Source organism: Ursus arctos, unplaced genomic scaffold (genome assembly GCF_023065955.2).
Source record: "Ursus arctos isolate Adak ecotype North America unplaced genomic scaffold, UrsArc2.0 scaffold_4, whole genome shotgun sequence".
Lineage (NCBI taxonomy): Eukaryota > Metazoa > Chordata > Mammalia > Carnivora > Ursidae > Ursus > Ursus arctos.
Window position 1 is genome coordinate 27,857,028 of NW_026623056.1, and position 19,562 is coordinate 27,876,589.

The following is a 19,562-nucleotide window of genomic DNA, read 5'->3' on the forward strand; positions in this document are numbered from 1 at the left end:
GCTTTTACTGGTAGAATGCCCCACCCTTGAATTTGAGTACATGATCTTTACCAATGAATTGTACAATCTTGGGGGCTATTCTTTCTTTCCTATCCCCAGTTCCTAGTATAGTAATTTACAGTATTCAGTTCTGGTTAAATGGCTGTTCCAGTTCAGTGCTTCCAGTTACCAGTTTTGTTTAATGGGCTTTGGGGGAAATATCCCAATTTACAATTTTTTATAGTTACTCATGGTGTAGATTGAAGGTAGAGTTTGCATAAGGATCCACTTGGTCTCTTCCTGGGTTAAATGCAGTTACAATTTTTGTGTTTTTTTTGCAGTTTTTGTGTTTTTTGTTTTGTTTTTTTAAGTAGGCTCCACACCCAATGTGGGGCTTGAACTCACTACCCAGGGATCAAGAGCCACATGCTGTACTGACTGGGACAGCCAGGCGCCCCTAATTCTTGCTTTGTTTTGTTTTATAGAAGTTAAGGGATGGGGTTGAATAGGAACGAACATACTGATTTTATAAGAAATGACTAGTTAAGAGATGGTCCTAAAATTGGTGACTGAGGATAAAAAGTAAAAATGAAAATTATATTCCATTCATCTTTTATACAGAGGGCTAAGCCATTAAAGGTTCTGCATCAGTTTGTTTGTTTAAGCCACCAGCCACCCAGTGTGGATGTCTATCTTTAGGGTGAGTAACTGAATTAAAGAGCAACGGCCTCATATCAACATCTCCTTACTATTCCCACTGGTCTTCTACAGCCCAACTCACGTGGTCCGCTAAACGGCATTTATTGGCAGGCTTCCCGCATTGAGACGCGACGACCGTGATGCAGTTCTCATCCGCGGCGAACTGGTGGGTGATGCTAGCCAATCAAAAATTGTCTTTTCGCCGGCGGCCAGGGGCGGGGCTGGCGCCAGGGTGGAGACGTCACGTACTCCATGGTAACGACGCTCGGCCCAAAGATGGCGACCGAGTGGGATGGAGTTGCAGGTTCCTACGGTTCAGGCCCTGCCCCTAGCCAGTGGCTCTGGAGCAGGTCTTTATGGGTCCGAGGCGTTTTACTCCTGTTGGCCGGCCTCTGGGCAAGCTCCGCATCAATTCCTGTCTCCTTGGACAGTTCCCCTCCCTGCCGGCACCACGTCCCCTCTGAGACTGAGGTAGGGCGACGGAGGGGCGGGAGCGGGCTCTGTGAGGGTAAAGTAACACGGGAGGCGAAGATGTAGAGGGTAGTTGTTGGAACGAGGTGTGTTGGAGAAGAAAGCGAAATTGGGCCAGAAACTGAACTCTTGGGGGGCTGGACCTGCTGTTGTTGCCAGGTGGACCTTGGGTCCTGAGGCCTTGACCTACCCCTGCAAAAGATGTCGCTGGAGGCTCTTGGTCAGCCAGGAGAAAGAGTTCAAGGACAGACAACACAGTAGATAAGCAGTACAAGCAGGAAAGTTTCTTAAAGTCAAAGTACACTCTAGAGATGTGAGAGCGGGTGCGCTCAAGGTAGTTTTGAGCCCACTGGGTTTGGATTTCTGTTATTGACCCCAGAAACAAAGGGGTGGGATATTCATTACTTGAAGTGAGGATCAATTAGAAGCAAGGTGGTCTCTTCCAGGAATATAGGTTATACCCCTTTTCTTGCCTTATTTGCCCCATAAGGAACTCTCGTGGAGATTTCGGAGGTGGAGCTCCTTCAAAACCGCAATGCTTATGATATAACAACTGTATAATGAGCTTAGGTCACTTAAGCGGTCAAGATGGCAGTCCCTTGTGGTTTTCTTTTGGAGGGCTTCCAGGACAGGTCCCTTCCTCATTAGTTGGCCATGATTTCCTCTTTGCTGGCCTGGCAGCATCTTGTTAGAACCTAACTAACTGCCTACTCTAACAGTGTTAACTCTTTCTTCACCCAGCAAAGTGGCTGAGTTAGGCACTCAGAACACGATGGCTTTCCTGTGCTGAGACTTGTAGTTAGGTAGTTGTAGAGTGGTGGTTTTCAACTTGAGAGTGCATCAGAATCACCTAAAGGATTTGTTAAAACACAGTTTGCTGACCTACTCCCCCACTTTCTGGCTCATTAGGTCTGGGATGGTACCCCAAGTTTGCAATTCAAGTTGCCAGATGGTTGATGATGATACTTGTCCAAAGACCACACTTTGGGAACTACTTACCTAAAGGTTTTGGAAGACGTTGATAGGAGAACTAAAGGCGTTGGAAGGATATTGGGGGTTCTCTGTAGACAAAATTAAGGCTTATTTTCAAGTTACTTCACCACATTGCTTGCTTTACCCTGTTCTCTTACCCCGCAAGTGCCTGCCTCATTCACACTCTTTTTCTTTCTCTACATTCTTTTTTTTTCTTTTTTTAAAAGATTTTTATTTATTTATTTGACAGAGAGAGAGCACAAGCAGGAGGAGCAGGAGAGGGAGAAGCGGCTCCCCGATGAGCAGGGAGCCTGATGTAGGGCTTGGTCCCAGGACCCTGGGATCATGACCCGAGCTGAAGGGAGACCCTTAACCGACTAAGGCACCCAGCACCCCTCTCGCTACATTCTTTTAATCCTAGTTAAAGTTCCCTGAGTTCAAGACAGTCAGCTGAAACCACTCCAGCAAAATGCTTTTTCCATTTCATAGCATCTTTTATCCAAGTACTGCTGTGTGGAGAAGGTTTATTTCTCAGGCACTTCTTTGTAGTTTTGCTTTTGTAGTTAAATTTTAAGGTTCCTTCGAATGAGGTTTATGTCTTTGATTCCTCCACAGTGCTTAGAGAGCCCACAATAATCACTGTTCTTTGAGGAAAAGAGATAGAGTACCTGGGGCAGGGCGGCATGTTATGATTGATTCTATAATTTGTCTTATTACTTTATCAAGAAATACTGATCTAGAAATTTTCAGTTCAGCCCAGAAATCTAAGACCACTCATTTTTGTGGTAATTTCCAAAAAGTTCTATGCATATTGTTCATAACCATATGTGCCAAAATACTAAGTTTGGGGCTTGTAGCTATAGTCCAGCTTTTATCATGACACTGCATTTTGGCTGAATTTTATTTATGTTTTAGTCTCTTAGCAACTTTTAAGTTTATAATACAGTATTGTCGACTGTAGTCACTATTATTTATTTATGAGTTGCAAGGTTGTACCCTTAAATAATATATCCCCAACTTTCCCACCCCCAATGAATTCTTTAAAAAAACATAAAACAAAAACAAAAAACCATGCATGTATAACCCTGTGCTTCTTTCTTTGAATTTAGATTACAGTAAGAGAAAGCTGTTCAAAGAACTGTAAAATCTCTCCACTAGAGGGAACCTAAATAGCTGTTTCTTCTAGTGATTGTTGTCCAGTGTTCAAAACTCCCAATTTATATTTGAACATCTCCGTGAATAGGGAGATTATCTCCAGAGGCAGCCCCTCGGCTTTTTGGAGATCACCAGTATAAAGGTCTTCTTTTTATAGAGCTGAAAACTCTTCCTGAAATTTCCACCCGCTATTCCTCTTTATGCCTCTTGGCTAAACAAACTCAATTGTGATAGTGCTTCAGATATTAAAAGCAAGCTATTAAGTTCTTTTTGAGACTTCTCATCATTAAGAAATTTTCCTAGTTCTTCATAGACTATGTAATAACAAGTTCTCCTAACCATTGTCTTAGCTTTAACCTAGACATAAAGTATAGGCAAGAATTATTCATTATACTCATGCTGGCTCAGTTGGTAAAGTGTGAGATTCTTGATCTCTGAGTTCAAGCCCCATGTTGGGTATAGAACCAACTCAAAAAAAATTTTTTTGACGCATTTAACTTGTTTTCAACTAAAACCTCTAAGTTTCATTTTTTAATTATGTAAATTAAAGCCAAAAAAACCGAAATAGTGTAATGAACTCCCATGGACCCATCACCCAGCTTTAACTCTTACCATATTCTCACATTCTTGTTTCATATACTTCCACCCATCCCCCATCCTCTCACTTGTTGTTACTTTTAAAAGTTTGTTGTTGGGGCACCTGGGAGGCTCAGTCGGTTAAGCATCTGACTCCTGATTTCTGCTCAGGTCATGGTGTCAGGGTTGTGAGATCAAGCTCCACGTGGAGCTCAGTGCTGGGAGTGGAGCCTCCTTGGGATTCTCCCTCTCTCTCTGCCCCTCCCTGCCCTTAAAAAAAAAAAAAAGAAATATTATTTTAAACTTTTTTAAAAAAAATAATCTCTGTGCCCAGCATGGGGCTCAAACCCCAAGATCAAGAGTGGCACGCTCGGGGCGCCTGGGTGGCACAGCGGTTAAGCGCCTGCCTTCGGCTCAGGGCGTGATTCCGGCGTTATGGGATCGAGCCCCACATCAGGCTCCTCTGCTGGGAGCCTGCTCTTCCTCTCCCACTCCCCCTGCTTGTGTTCCCTCTCTCGCTGGCTGTCTCTATCTCTGTCAAATAAATAAATAAAATCTTAAAAAAAAAAAAAAAAAAGAGTGGCATGCTCTACCAACTGAGCCAGCCAGGTGCTCCTAAAAGTTTTCTGGTAAAATTTACATATATTGAAATGCAATAAATGCAATCATGTCCTTCACATGAAACTTGTAACCATATGATATAGAACATTTCCATGTCTCCAGAAAGATCCCCACCCCATCTTGTGCCAGTTGGTCTCCCCCATCCAGATACCCCAGGCAACAATTGTTCTCTCTTTTTTTCTCTTTTTTTCTTTTTTTTTTCCACATGAGATTAGTTTTGTCTCAGGACCCCTGGGTGGCTCAATCAGTTAAGCAACTGCCTTCAGCTCAGGGTGGCTCAATCAGTTAAGCAGCTGCCTTCAGCTCAGGGCATGATCCCAGGGTCCTGGGATTGAGTTCTGCATGGTGGTCCTTGCTCAGCACGGAGCCTGCTTCTCCCTCTGCCTGCCACTCTCCCTGCTTGTGCTCTCTCTCTCTCTGACAAATACATAAATAAAATCTTAAAAAAAAAAGAAAATTAATTTTGTCTCTTCTAGAGCTTAGTTTACACAGATGGAATTATGTAAAATATTTTGTTATATGATAGAATACATTGACTACATTGAATTTTCCAGTAGTAAATAATGTAAATAGCAATTGCTTTTTGTGATAGACCCTATTTAGTCTTAACTTAAGGATGTATTATCCTTTTAATATACCTCTGAATTCAGTTTGTTAATAGATTGTTAAAGATTTTTGCATCTATGTTTATGAGAAATGTTGGTTTATAATTTTTTTTTTAAGTGAAGTTTTTGTTCATTCTTTTTAAAGATTTTGTCTATTTGAGAGACATCCCTTTGTTCATTTTCGATACCAGAATTATACTGGCCTCACATAATGAGTTGGGAAGTGTTCCATCTTCTTGTATTTTCTAAAAGAGTTTGTATAAAATTGAAATAATTTCTTCCTTAAATGTTTAGTATAATTCATAATTGAGACCGTCTGGGTGGACCTGCCATTTTCTTTGTAGAAAGTTTTTAAGGTACTCTTACTGAGGGATGCCTGGGTGGCTCAGTGGTTAGGCGTCTGCCTTCAGCTTGGGTCATGATCCCAGGGTTCTGGGATTGGTCCCACATCAGGCTCCTTGCTCGGTGAGGAGCCTGCTTCTCCCTCTGCCTGCTACTCCCCCTGCTTGTGCTCTCTCTCTCTCTCTTTGACAAATAAATAAAATCTTAAAAAAAAAAAAAAGATACTCTTACTGAGCTATAATTTATATAACATAAAATTCACCCACTTAAATGTCCAATTCAATGATTTTTAATAAGTTTACAGAATTGTGCAGCTATCAGCACAATCCAGTTTTAGAATATTTCCATCAGCTTAAAAAGATCCATTATGATCATTTATAGTCAATCCCTGGGGCATCTGGCTGGCTCAGTCAACAGATCATGCAACTCTTGATCTCAGGGTCATGAGTTTGAGCCCCATGTTGGATATAGAGATTACTAAAAATCTATCTGTCGATCTACCCTATCTATCTATCTATCTGTCTGTCTGTCTGTCTGTCTGTCTATCTATCTATCCATCCATCCATCATCCATCTCTATCTATTTGTCTATCTGTCTGTCTATCTGTCTATCTAGTCAATCCCTGTTTTTACCTCTAGCCCCAAGCAACCACTATGTAGAAAAGCTTAGATAAATCCAATTTCTCTGATACAAGTCTGTTCATACTTTCTATTTGATTCTGTGCCAGTCTTTGTAGCTTGTGTTTTTTGAGGATTTTATTTCATCTGAATTGTTAAATTTTTTGGCATAAAGATGTCCATAATAATTTATCCTATTGATGTCTGTACAGTCTATAGTGATATCTACTCTTTCATTTCTAATATAGTAGTTTGTGTTTATAGTTTCATCCTAGTCCAGTCTTGCTAGGAGTTATTAATTTTATTAATCATTTTAAATAACCAAGTGTTAGCTTTGGTAATTTAATGATTTTTTTTTTAAAGATTTTATTTATTTATTTGACAGAGAGCCAGCGAGAGAGGGAACACAGGCAGGGGGAGTGGGAGAGGAAGAAGCAGGCTCCCAGCGGAGGAGCCTGATGTGGGGCTCAATCCCAGGACTCTGGGATCATGCCCTGAGCCGAAGGCAGACGCTTAACAACTGAGCCACCCAGGCACCCCTAATGATTATTTTTTATTTCACCGTTTCCTGTTCTTTATTATTTCTCTTTTCTACTTACTGTGGATTTACTTTGCTCATATTGTTAGGTGGAAGCAGATCATTACTTTAAGCCTTTTTTCCTTTCCAATATAAATGTTCAAAGATACAGATTTCTCTCTAAGTATGACTTTAGCTGCACTCTGCAGATTTTGACACATTGTATTTTAATTACTGTTCAGTTCAAAGTGTTTTTATTTTCCCTGGTAATTTTTTCTTTAATCTATGGGTTATTAAAAATGTTTGAATACAGTTTCTAAATATTAGGTCATTTTCTAGATCTTATTGTTGCTGATTTCTAATTTAGAGTGTCTTCTGTAAGAATTTAGTCCTTTGAAATTTGAGATTGTTTTATTTATACCTCAACATATGCTATATCCTGTTTAACTTTTCATGTGTACTTGCAATGGATATATATTCTCTAGTTATTGACTGTAGCTTTTCGTACATGTCAGTAAGGTAAAGTGATTGATGGTATATTAAACATTTTCTATATTCTTACAAATTTTTGTCTAATTGTTAAGGTCTTAAAGATCTCTTAAGATTGTAAATTTCTTCTTTCTCCCTTTACTTCTATCACTTTTTGCTTTGTAGACTTTGAATCTGTTGTTATTAGATACATTCATATTTATAATTCCTGATGTATTAACCCTTTATCATTATAAAATATTACTCTTTTTTTTCTGGTAATACTCCCTGTCTTAAAGTCTATTTTGTCTGATATTCATATAGCCACTTCAGCTTTTTTAGAGTGTGTTAGATATATCACATAAGCTTTCATTCTTTTACTTTTAACCTATCTGTGTGTGTGTGTGTGTGTGTGTGTGTGTGTGTGTGTGTGTGTGTTTGCTTTAGGGATTACAATATGTATCTTTGGCTTATTACAAATATTTAACGTTAGTATTGCTTTATCGTACTGACTATGACCTCCTATATGACGTTGAATAAGAATGGTGAGGGTAGACTTTCTTGCATTGTTCCTGATCTTAGGAAAGCATTCAGTCTTCTATTAGTTATAGGAGCACCTGAGTGGCTCTGTCAGTTAAGTGTCTGCCTTCAGCTCAGGTCAGGATCCCAGCTCAGGTCATGATCCCAGGTCCTGGAATTGACACCATCCCGCCTCCCCTTCAGGCTCCCTGCTCAGCAGAGAGTTGGCTTTTCCCTCTCCCTCTGCCCCTCCCCCTCTGCTCCTGCTCTGTCTGTCGCTTTTCTCTCTCAAATAAATAAATAAAATCTTTTTAAAAAAGGAATCTTAGTTGTAGATATTATTAAATCTTAAATATTAAAATCTTTTTTTTAAAGAGCCCTTAAAAAAAAAGAATATTGGTAGATTTTTTTGTAGATGTGCTTTACCATGTGGAGAAAATTACTTTCTATTCCTAGTTTTTATCCAGGATGGATGTTGAATTTTTTTTTTAAGATCTTTTATTCGTTTCAGAGAGGGAGAGAGTGAGCAACAGCACAAGCAGGGACGAGGATAAGAGGGAGAGTGAGAAGCAGACTTCCTGCTAAGCAGGGAGCTGGTCAGGGTTTGATCCCAGGACCCTGGGATCATGACCTGAGCTGAAAGCAGATGCTTAACCAACTGAGACACCTCTGAATTTTATTAAATGTCTTTTCTACATCAAGTAATATATTTATGTAGTTATTCTTCTTTACTACTCTGATATCATGAATTACATCTGTTGATTTTTTTAATGATAAACTAGTATTGCATTTCTGAGATTAAAAGTCCACTTGGGTATGATGTATTACCCTTTTCACATTTTGCTGCATTTGACTTGCTAATATCGTTGATAATTTTGCATGTATATTCATGAAGGATATTGGTCTGTAGGTTGGTTTTTTTTTTTTTTTTCTTCAATAACTGTTGGGCTTGGTGTTAGGGTAATGTTGGCCTCATAGAATGAGCTTGGAAATATTCCTTCTTCTTCCATTTTAAGGAAGAGCTTGCATACAGTCACTACTGTTTCTTCCTTAAATGTTTAGTAGTATTCATGAATGAAGCCATCTCTACCTGAATTTTCTTTATTGGAGAGTTATAAACTCTGAACTTATTTTCTTTAATAGATAATGGACTATTCAGGTTATTTCTTCTTGATTGTGTTTTGATTAAGTTATGTCTTTCAGAGAATTTCGTTTCATTGAAGTTGTCAAATTTATGGACGTAAGTTTTTCTTAATATTTTCTTTTGATCTTTTAAATGTCTGTGAAGGGTTCTGGTACCAATTTCAGTGTGGGGGGGGGTTTCCACACACCGCCAAGTAACTCTCCTACACAAACTGAAACTCAGTTCTGACGCTGTCTACCCAGTGATAGCATCAGATTCCACAGTTCTACAAGACTCGCCCCTACCCCACCGTATCAGATCCAGTTATAAGTCCAGACTGTCACCTGAGCTTCTGACCAAATGACTACAGATTGGAGTTTCCAACAACCCCTTCCTTGGGTTGGATTAATTTGCTAGAGCAGCTCACAGAACTCAGAGAAAAAATTTCCTGCTAGATTAACTGGTTTATTATAAAAAAGTATAACTCAGGAACAACTAGGTGGAAGAGATGCATACGGCAAGGTATAGAGAAAGGGCAAGGAGTTTCCCCCATCAGAGCATTCCATTCTCCAGGAATCTCTTTCATATTGTGTGAAAATTAATAAAAGGGGAAACCTCATTTAGGATGGAGCTGGGAAGCCAGAAAGAGGGAGCTCTCATGCCCTGCCACTCACTGTGAATTGCAGACCTAACAGGAAGTGATGCACATTGCATGTGGATACTACTTTACTGAGCCAGCAGGAGGAAGAATGTTTTTGCTCCTTGCCTGACAATAGCCCAGCCAATGAGAGACTGTCACAACTTGGCCAGTGAAAAACCATTATACTTCAAACTCCCAGTTTATTCCAATAGACATTTTTCTTATAAAAGCCCTCCCAGTTCCCTTTTTTTCTCTATAAAAGAGTATTATTCCTCTCCTTTGTGCTTCAGACTTTCCTATGGTTTTGTTGTAGCGTGCTTGTCCTGGATTGCAATTCTCTGCTATTCCCAAATCCATTTTTGCTGGAAAAATAACCAGCAGTTTTATTTTTGAAAAAAAAATTTAAAGATTTTATTTATTTATTTGACAGAGAGAGAGAGACAGCCAGCGAGAGAGGGAACACAAGCAGGGGGAGTGGGAGAGGAAGAAGCAGGCTCCCAGCAGAGAAGCCCCATGCGGGGCTTGATCCCAGAATACCGGGATCATGCCCTGAGCTGAAGGCAGACGCTTAAGGACGGCGCCACCCAGGCGCCACAGCAGTTTTATTTTTAACATTAACAGTGTTTACCAACAGGAAACTCCAACCCCATCCTTTTGGGTTTTATAGAGGTTTCATTACATAGACATAATTGATTAAATCATCAGCCATTAGGGCTTGTACCCAATCTGCAGCCCCTCTCTCTTCATCACAGATGGAGTGGGTGGAGACTGAAAGTTTCAACCCTCTAATCACATGGTTGGCTCCACTGGCAATCAGTACCCATCCTTGGGCGCTTTCCCAAAGTCACCTCATTAACATAACAAAAGACACCTTTATCACTCTCTTCACTTAGGAAATTCCAAGAGTTTAAGAACTCTGTGCCAGTAATGGGACAAAAACCAAATACTTACAATATTTCCTATTATAAGTCACAGTATCACAGTTATAAAGTGTGTAGTAATGTCTCCTGTTTCATTCTTGACATTGGTAATTGCTGTTCTCTTTCTCTTGTCAGTCTGCTTAGAGGTTAATCAGTTATATTAGTCTTCTCAAAGAATCAGCTCTTAGTTTTATTGATTTCTCTGTTATTTTTGTTTTCCATTTAATTGATTTTTGCTCTTTATTATCTTTCTTCTTTGAATTTAATTTGCTCTTTTTCTAGTTTCTTTCTTTTTTTTTTTTTTAAGATTTATTTATTTGAGAAAAAAAGAGAGCACGAGCAGGGGGAGTGGCATAGAGAGAAGGAAAAGCAGGCTCTCCGCTGAGCAGGGATCCCAACACAAGGCTCCATCCCAGGACCCTGGGATCATAACCTGAGTCGAAGGCGGACGCTTAACTGACTGAGCCACCCAGGTGCCCCCTTTTTCTAGTTTCTTAAAATAGAAGCTTAGATAATTAATTTGAGGGGTTTTTTTTCCTAAGGTAGGTATGTAAAGCTATAAATTTTCATCTAGACACTGCTTTAGCTGTATCCTACAAATATCAATGTGTTGTAATTTTATTTTCATTCAACTAAAAGTGTTTTCTAGGGACACCTGGCTGGCTCAGTTGGTAGAGCATTGGGGCTCTTGATCTTGGGGTTGTGAGTTCCCACCTTGTGTGTAGAGATTATTTAAAAATAAGATCTTTATAAAAGTATTTAGCAATCTCTTTTACTTCCTCTTCAACCTAGAGATTATTTGTTGTTTGATTTTCAAATATCAGGGGATTTCACAGTTTTCTTTCTGTAATTGTATTCTAATTTAATTTTGTTATGGATAGAGAACATCATTTGTATGATTCAGGTTTTTTTTTTATATTTCTTAAGATTTGTTTTATAGCCAAAAATTTGATCTAAGTGAATGTTGCATGTACACTTGAGAAGAATGTACATTCTGCTATTGTTGGGGCAAGTGTTCTATAAATGTCAATTTGGTTAAATTAGTTGTAGTGCCACATAGGTCTCCTATATCCTTACTGATTTTGTCTACTGGTCTGCACTGATTACTTGAGATGAGAGTGTTGAAGCCTCCAGTTATAATTGTGGATTTGTCTATTTTTTCAGTTTTCAGTTTTTGCTTCATGTATTTTGAAACTGTGCTGTTAGATGTTTACACATTTTAGATTGTTATGTTTTCTTGTTGATTGACCCATTTAGCACTATGTATTGTCCCTCTTTTTATCCCTGGTAATATTCCTTGTTTTGAAATATACTTTGTCTAATACTAGTATAGCCACTCTGGCTTTCTTTTTATCATTGTTTACATAATATATATTTTTCCATTCTTATACTTTCAACCCCTTTAGGTCTTTATAGTTAAAATAGGTTTCTTGTAAATAGCAAATAGTTGGATCTTGTCCTTTTACTTAGTCTGACAATCTCTGCTTTTTAATGGGAATGTTTAGTCTTTTTACATTTAATGAGATTGTTGACATATTTGGATATGGGTATGCAATTTAGCTATTTATTTTCTGTTTCACTTTTTTGTTTGTTTCTTCTGTTCTCCTTTAATATTATATTTTTGTTCTTTTGTTGACTTTTTAGCTATGTCTTTTTGCTTTACTCTGTAAATTGAGGTGTAATTAAACTACAATAAAATGCAATATATTTTTGAGTATTTGCACTAGTGATTACAATATGTATCTTGTTTTTATGACATATACTTAAAGTTAATATTCATATTAAATGTAGGAACTTTAAAATACTATAGTTTTATTTGAATCCAAGTCATTTGCTTTTTTTTTTTTTCTTTCAAGATTTTTGTTTAAGTTATCTCTGCACTCAATGTGGGGCTTGAACTCAACAGCTGTGAGATTAAGAGTCGTATGCTGTACCAACTGAACCAGCCAGGCGCCCCCTTTTAATTTAAGTATAGTTGACATACAGTGTTAGATTAGTTTCGGGTGTGCAACATAGTGATTCAACAAGTTTATACCTTATGCTAAGCTGACCACAAGTGTACCTACCATCTGTCACCATACAACACTATTACAATATCATTGACTATATTTCCTATGCTGTACCTTTATTCTTGTGGCTTATAGATTCCATAACTGGAAGCCTATATCTCCCACTCCTCTTCACCCATTTTGCCCATCCCTTCACCCCCTTTCCTTCTGGCAGCAATCAGTTTCCTGTATTTATATGTCTGATCCTGCTTTTTGTTTGTTTATTCATTTGTTTTTTTGTTAGATTTCACCATTTTGCTATTGTTATGTATTACCTCTACATATATGATAAATCTCACAATTAAAATTTTCCAATTTTAACTTTAAACAGTTAATGTCTCTTAACAAATAAAAATAAAATTTATATGTGTATAATTGTGTTGAGGGTCTCCAGGACCACCTCAGGTTTAGCGATTTGCTAGAGGACTCACGGGACTTAGCATATAGTTGTACTCAAGCTAAGATTTATTACAGTGAAAGGATACAAAGCATAGTCAGCAAAGAGAAAAGGCTCATAGAGCAAAGACTGGAGGAAACCAGGCACAAGCTTACAGGAATCCTCTCCTAGGGAAGTTACATAGGATGTGCTTAATTCCTTTGGCTGTAACTTGTAACAACAAGCACAAAATGTTGTCTGACAGGGAAGCTCATCTGAGAGTATGAGACCAGGGTTTTTGTTTGAGATTGGTCATATAGGCACAATTTTAGTCACTAAAATTTCAGACTCTGAGGAGTAAACAAGTGTTCAGCATAAACTCTATTGTTTACAATGAGCCTACCTTATTTAGGAAAATTTTGTATCAGTGTAGGAAACTGATTACTGTTCAGGTTCCCAGACCTGGAAAAGACTGAATGTTTGTGTCCCCTCCAAAATTTATATGTTGAAATCCTAACTCCCATTGTGTTGGTTAGGAGGTGGTGTCTTTTGTAGGTGATTAGGTCATGATAGCAGAGCCATAATGAATGGAATTAATACCCTTATGAAAGAGACCCCAGAGAGTTCCTTTGCCTCTTACGTGGAAGGACACAGTAATATGGGCTTATGAAACGAGAAGGGGGCCATCACCAGACACCCAGGCTTCAAACACCTTGATCTTGGACTTACTAGTCTCCAAAATTGTGAGAAATAAATTTCCATGTTTATAAGCCACCCCAGCTTATGGTATTCTGTTATAGCAGCCTGAACTAACTGATACAAGATCAAGATACCATCTGGTATCATTTGCCTGACCATGAAGAACTTCCTTTAGAATTCCTGTAGTGCAGGAAATGAATGTAGTGCTGGTGATGAATTCTGTTAATTTTTGTTTGTCTGAAATATTTATGTCATCTTTATTTTTGAAGGGTAATTTCATTGTATATGGACTTCTTTTAGCACTTTATTTGTTCCATTGTCTTCTGGTCTCCCCCCCCCCTTTTTTTTAAATTAAAGACTACTTCTTAGAGCAGTTTTAGTTTTACTGCAGAACTGAGAAGAAGGTACAGAGATTTCCCAAATACCTTATTTCCCCTCACATGCATAGATTCCCCCATTATCAACATCCCCAGCCAGAGTGGTACTTTTGTTACAATTGATGAACCTACACTGGCACATTATAATCTCCCAGAATTCATAGTTCACATTACAATTTGCTCTTGATGGGGTACATTTCATGGGTTTGGACAAATGTATAATGAAATGTGTTCATTATTATAGTATCATACAGGGTATTTTTACTGCACTAAAAATCCTCTGTGTTCCGTCTATTCACCTCATTTCTCACCCCTACCCTCTCGCAAACACCGATCTTTTTACTGTGCCCATAGTTTTCCTTTTCCCAGAATGTCATATATTCAGAATCATACAGTATGTAACTTTTTCAGATTGGCTTCTTTCATTTAGTATTATGTGTTTAAGGTTTCTCCATCTCTTTTCATGGCTTGACATTTCATCTTTTGAGCTTTAAGTAATATTCTGTCGTCTGGAGGTACCACCCCGGTTTATCTGCTAGCATACTGAGGAACATCTTGGCTATTTCTAAGTTGTAGCAGTTATGAATAAAGCTGCTATAAATATCTGTGTACAGGTTTTCTGTGTACAAACATCTTAGTACATAATTTTTTTTTTTAAAGAATGGTCCTTTTTTATTTTTTAATTTTTTTTTTTTTTTTTAGATTTTATTTATTTATTTGACAGAGACAGAGACAGCCAGCGAGGGACCCAGGCACCCCACTTAGTGTTGTATCTAAAAAGTCATTGCCATACCCAAGGTTGTCTAGGTTTTCTCTTATAATATCTTCTAAGAGTTTTATGTTTTGCATTTTACATTTGGATGTATAATCCATCTTGAGTTAGTTTTTGTGAAGGACATAAGGTCTGTCTCCAGGTTCTTTTTTAATTTTTATTGTAATTGTCCAGTTGTTCCAATAGCATTTGTTGAAAAGACTTTCTTTGCTCATTGTATTACCTTTGCTTCTTTGTTAAAGATCAGTTGACTGTATTCATGGTGGGCTTATTTTTGGGCTCTCTTTTCTGTTCCATTGATCTGTTGGTCTGTTTTTTCCTTTTTTAAAATTTGTAATTGAAGTATAGTTGACATATAATATTAGTTTTAGGTGTACAAGTGAGTTGACAATTACATACATTACAACATGTTTACTACAATAAGTGTAGTTACTATCTGTCACTATAAAATGTTATTACAATATTGTTGACTATATTCCCTATGCTGTACTTTTCACCCCTGTGACTTGTTTATTTTATAACTGTAAGTCTGTATCTCTTTATCCCCTTCATCTATTTTGCCTTCCCCATCTCCCTCTCCTCTGGCAATTACTAGTTTGTTCTCTGTGTTTGTGAGTCTGTTTTTTGTTTTTTGCTTGTTCATTTTTGTTTTTTTAGATTCTACATATAAGTAAAATCATGTTGTCTTTCTCTGACTTATTTTGCTTAGCATGATACCCTCCAGATCTATGTATGTTGTCATGAAGGGCAAGATTTCATTCTTTTTTATGGCTGAGTAATATTCCATTGTGTAATACCACATCTTCTTTATCCATTTATCTGTCAATAGGCATTTAGGCTGCTTCTTTATCTTGGCTATTTTAAATAATGCTGCAATAAATATTTGTCTCTTTTGTTAGTATCACATGTTTTGATCACTGTAGTTCATAGTAAATCTTGAAGTCAGGTAGTGTTAGTCTTCCAACGTTGTTCTTCTCCTTTGACATTGTGTTGGCTATTCTGGGTCTTTTGCCTTTCCATGTAAACTTTAGAATCAATTTGTTTGGTGTCCTCAATATAACTTCCTGGGATTCTAATTGGAATTGCATTGATTCTATAGATTAAAATGGGAAGAACTGACATCCTGACAATATTGAATCTTCCTGTCCATGAACATGAAACATCTCTTTATTTATTTAGTTCTTTATCTTTTTTTCTGGTTAGAATCTCAATTGGCTAATCTATACAACACACTTTAAAATTTTTTTCAAATCTATTCTTCTTTTCAGGTCATAAATAAGGTTCATCTTAAGTCAAATCATGTTGTAAAAAGAGATGTTGATGAACATTTAAGAATCAAGACTGTCTATGATAAAAGTATTGATGAGTAAGTACACCATTATTTTGTCTTTTTAAAATTAAGAATCAAAAGAATCAAAGTATTAAAGATATTTCCATCTGTTACCTGAAGATCATAGATGGAGCTACATGCTAATGCACCTTCAAGATGGAATTAAACTACAAATGCTTTTTAGTCCGGAAAGATGAAGACCATGGGATATGATTAAAATCTGTACATCATAAACAGGTTAAACAGAGCAAGTATGAATCTACTTGGATGTGGTCATAACATACCTGTAAGGCACCTCCTCAATAAGTACTTAGAGGAAAAATAAAAGGAAGTACTAATATATACAATAAGAACATTTACAAAATTATTAGCCAGAGAGATAATAGTCTAATCTTTCATTTAGTTTAAGAGGGGTTCCGAAAATAGATAAATTATGAATCTATAGTCGTGTATGAAGAGCTATTAGGAGTAATTGATGTCTTTTCCTCTCCTTAATTTCCCAGAAGAATGAGATAACATGATCATGCCTAGGGTTGTGCTTTCATACAGAGTAAACTTAAATGTTTATTGAGGTAAATTGAGATTTTAGGGGACTGATACTAGATCCTTCCACAAAGCATTCCTTGGGGATCCTGCCAGTTATATTCTGAACAAATGAGACAGTGCTGTGCGCATGGTAGCAATTCTTATGTTTTATGTCTTCGTTTTCAGATTGCTCCCTGAGAAAAGATACCTTGTAAAGGTATGTGATAAGTACTCATGGCTTGAATTTGATACTTAAAATGGGTACACTTTATTATATATAAATTGTACCTCAATAAAGAAAATATATACATGACTGTTTAGCGAATGAATGAATAAAAGGTGTTGGTAGTGACTGTATTTATCATTTTCTTCGAAGGCGTTTCTGGGATGCACTCACCAAAACTGTGTCCTTATTTGATGCTAAATTAGTCTTCTCATTTTACAATTTAATAGTTAATCAGTCTTCTTGTTTTCTTACTTGTTCTCTTATGTTTTGTGGGAGCAGGACATGCTAAAGATAGGGTGAAAAAGACAATTTTTGAAATACAGTGAGACCACTGTTGTCTTGTGGAAATACTCATTCTCCTGAAGATGGACATATCTGATTATATGATAAGCCAAAGTTGTTTACAGAGGTGCTAACTTCAACAGTTTCTTAGCTGTCACAGAGTCACACATGCACGTTAAACCAATTCATTATGGGTCACAGAAATTGGTGAGATTAAAGTAGATCCTCTTTTTGTTTTGAATGTTATTTTTTAAAAAGATTTTATTTATTTATTTGACAGAGAGACAGCGAGAGAAGAAACACAAGCAGGGGGAGTGGAAGAGGGAGAAGCAGGCTTCTGGCTGAGCAGGGAGCCAGATGGAGGGCTCAATCCCATGACCCTGGGATCATGACCTGAGCCAAAGGCAGACGCTCAACAACTGAGCCACCCTGGCGCCCCTAAAGTAGCTCTTCTAAACATAAGATTTTCTTAACACAAATTACCTTAATGTTGGAATCATCTAATTTAGTCCCAAATTTGAAGTAATTTAGATTAGTTGAGATTTATGTATTCTAAATTCTGTTTAAGTGGAGATAGGGAGAAAATTTTTCACTGAGTTTTCTTTCCCCAAACTCAACTAAGAAAATAAGGAAATTCCTTTGCTCCTAGACTCATTCTCTTGCCACACAACCTTTGACTAACTAGCGTCTGTATTCCAGAATTGTAAAGTGTTCCCCTTTTTTCCCCTCAGATATTAATATCCTGTGGTTACTTGTTTTAAATATATTTGTCCTTTAACTATAATTCTGACTTTTTTTTTTAACTTTTGTTTAGAACAAACTTTTTCCACAAGCTATTTCTTACTTAGAGAAGACTTTTCAGGTTCGTAGACCTGCGGGCACTATCTTACTTAGCAGGTATGTCACATTCAATACAGGTCATTTTCTTCAGTTGTTTAATACTCTGACCTCCCTATTCTGCCAGTATGACAGATTACAAAACTCATACTAGAATATTTTATTATGTTTGTCCTTAGAGACCAAACTGCAAGGTATTTAAAAGGAATAAGAAAGCACCTGTTAGGTAATCATTCTTTCCCTGATTTTCCACTATGAGCTAACCTGCTAGATCTTTTCCTGGGTTGTAGTCACCTGTTCCCCACGTCCCCTTCCTCCCTCATGTGTCTACAACAGAGGCTTATGAAATATTTGGGAGTCTGAAAACCTTAGGAGAATTTCACTTGAAACCAAAATTCTTTCTTAGTCCACTTTCTAACAAAAATAGTAATGATTATTTATGAACTAATATAGTAGCTGCTAGGTTTTTTAAAGGTTTTTAACTGCTGTGAACTACTTTTCTTTCTTTTTCTTTTTCCTTTTTTTTTTTTTTGTAATTAAATTTTGATGTACAAATGAACTGAAGACAACGTGCAACAAACCGATACTTACAGAAGGAAAATGATCCCCATAGATACTGTACTGGGGAATTTGCAGAGCATACAAAATGCGGCCCTGTTATAGTGCCCGAGGAGCACCTCCAGGTAATTCATCCTACTCGTAGTAGTGTTTTTACTCTTTAGGATAAACTGAGGGAGGGAGATTTTGAATCTGTGAGTGTCACCAAGAGGTTCTTATAGACTTAAGTTCAAAAGCTTCATTTTTCTATCGAAAGTAATCTTAGTTAGCTCATTTTATTCTTTCATTTGTTCTCAAATGGATTTGATGATACTTTCTTCCCTTTTTTTTTTTGGTTTTTTCTTTTTTCAATGTATCTCTGGGGCTGCTGAATCATTTCAGCTTAGAACTCTATCTTTGTCTTCCAAAACATCTTTTAGCAGGTATATACTCAGTATTTTTGAAGGGCAATTTGACATTATCTCTTAAAATAAAAAATATGTATGGTATGCTTCAACCCAATTTGGAAATGTGTTCCATAAAAATTCTTATAACTCTGCAATAGATGTTCAAGGGTATTCTTTGCAAAACTATAAATATGTTTATATTAGTATTAAATTATGGTATAATCCGATAAAGGAATACTATGCAGTTGTTAAAGAATGAAGTAGATTGCTATATACTGACTTGGAAAGACATTTAAGCTCTTAAATTAAAAAAAAAAAGTTGGAAATCAGTATGTGTAGTTAGCCTATTTTATTTAAGAATTATAATCGATAATTCAACTTAATAAAACTGAAATAAAAACATAAAAAATAAAAAAGTGTATGTCCATACGCAATAAAAAATTATGGAGCAGTCTAGAGATATATACATACTAAAGAATCTGGAGCCATACCAAAATATTAATAGTTTTCTTTAAGAGTTGGGGGGGGGGCTTTTCTTTGGTAAGTTATGTGTTTTTTGTAATGTTCTGATTTTTCATATTAAGCATGTATTACTTATCCGTAAAAAGATAAAAATTTTAAATGTGTATACCAGAAAACCAATTTATTATACATATACATTTAAAAATATGATTGCCTTAACTGTTTTTCTCTATTGAACTGTGTTCTCTGGTTACTTGTAGAAAATGAATATATTACTGAACATTTACTTCGTAACCAAAATTAAGCATATTTACTTTGTAATTTTTTTAATTAAGTTATATGAAGCTCAGTAAGGCTTTTAGAGCCCTATATATTGGCACTAATACAACTAACTTACTTAGCTTTCATTTCTTTTCTCAGATTTCTTGGGTATGTATAAAAGGTTTTAGGGACACGTTTA

General features: G+C 36.9%; 1 protein-coding gene across 3 annotated transcripts in view; it reads left to right on the forward strand.

Moving 5' to 3' along the window:
• The first annotated feature begins 906 nt into the window (after window positions 1-906).
• LMLN (leishmanolysin like peptidase) overlaps window positions 907-19,562 on the forward strand; it is a 74,881-nt gene continuing 56,225 nt past the window's right edge. The window contains exons 1-5 of one of the 3 annotated variants that reach the window (XM_026495365.4): window positions 907-1,149; window positions 15,765-15,862; window positions 16,538-16,568; window positions 17,674-17,756; window positions 18,262-18,379. In XM_026495365.4, coding sequence (XP_026351150.1) covers window positions 931-1,149; window positions 15,765-15,862; window positions 16,538-16,568; window positions 17,674-17,756; window positions 18,262-18,379 — 549 coding nt within the window. In that variant the 5' untranslated portion in view covers window positions 907-930. The remainder of the gene's footprint in view (window positions 1,150-15,764; window positions 15,863-16,537; window positions 16,569-17,673; window positions 17,757-18,261; window positions 18,380-19,562) is intronic. The other 2 variants (XM_026495363.4, XM_026495361.4) reach the window with 2 other exon arrangements.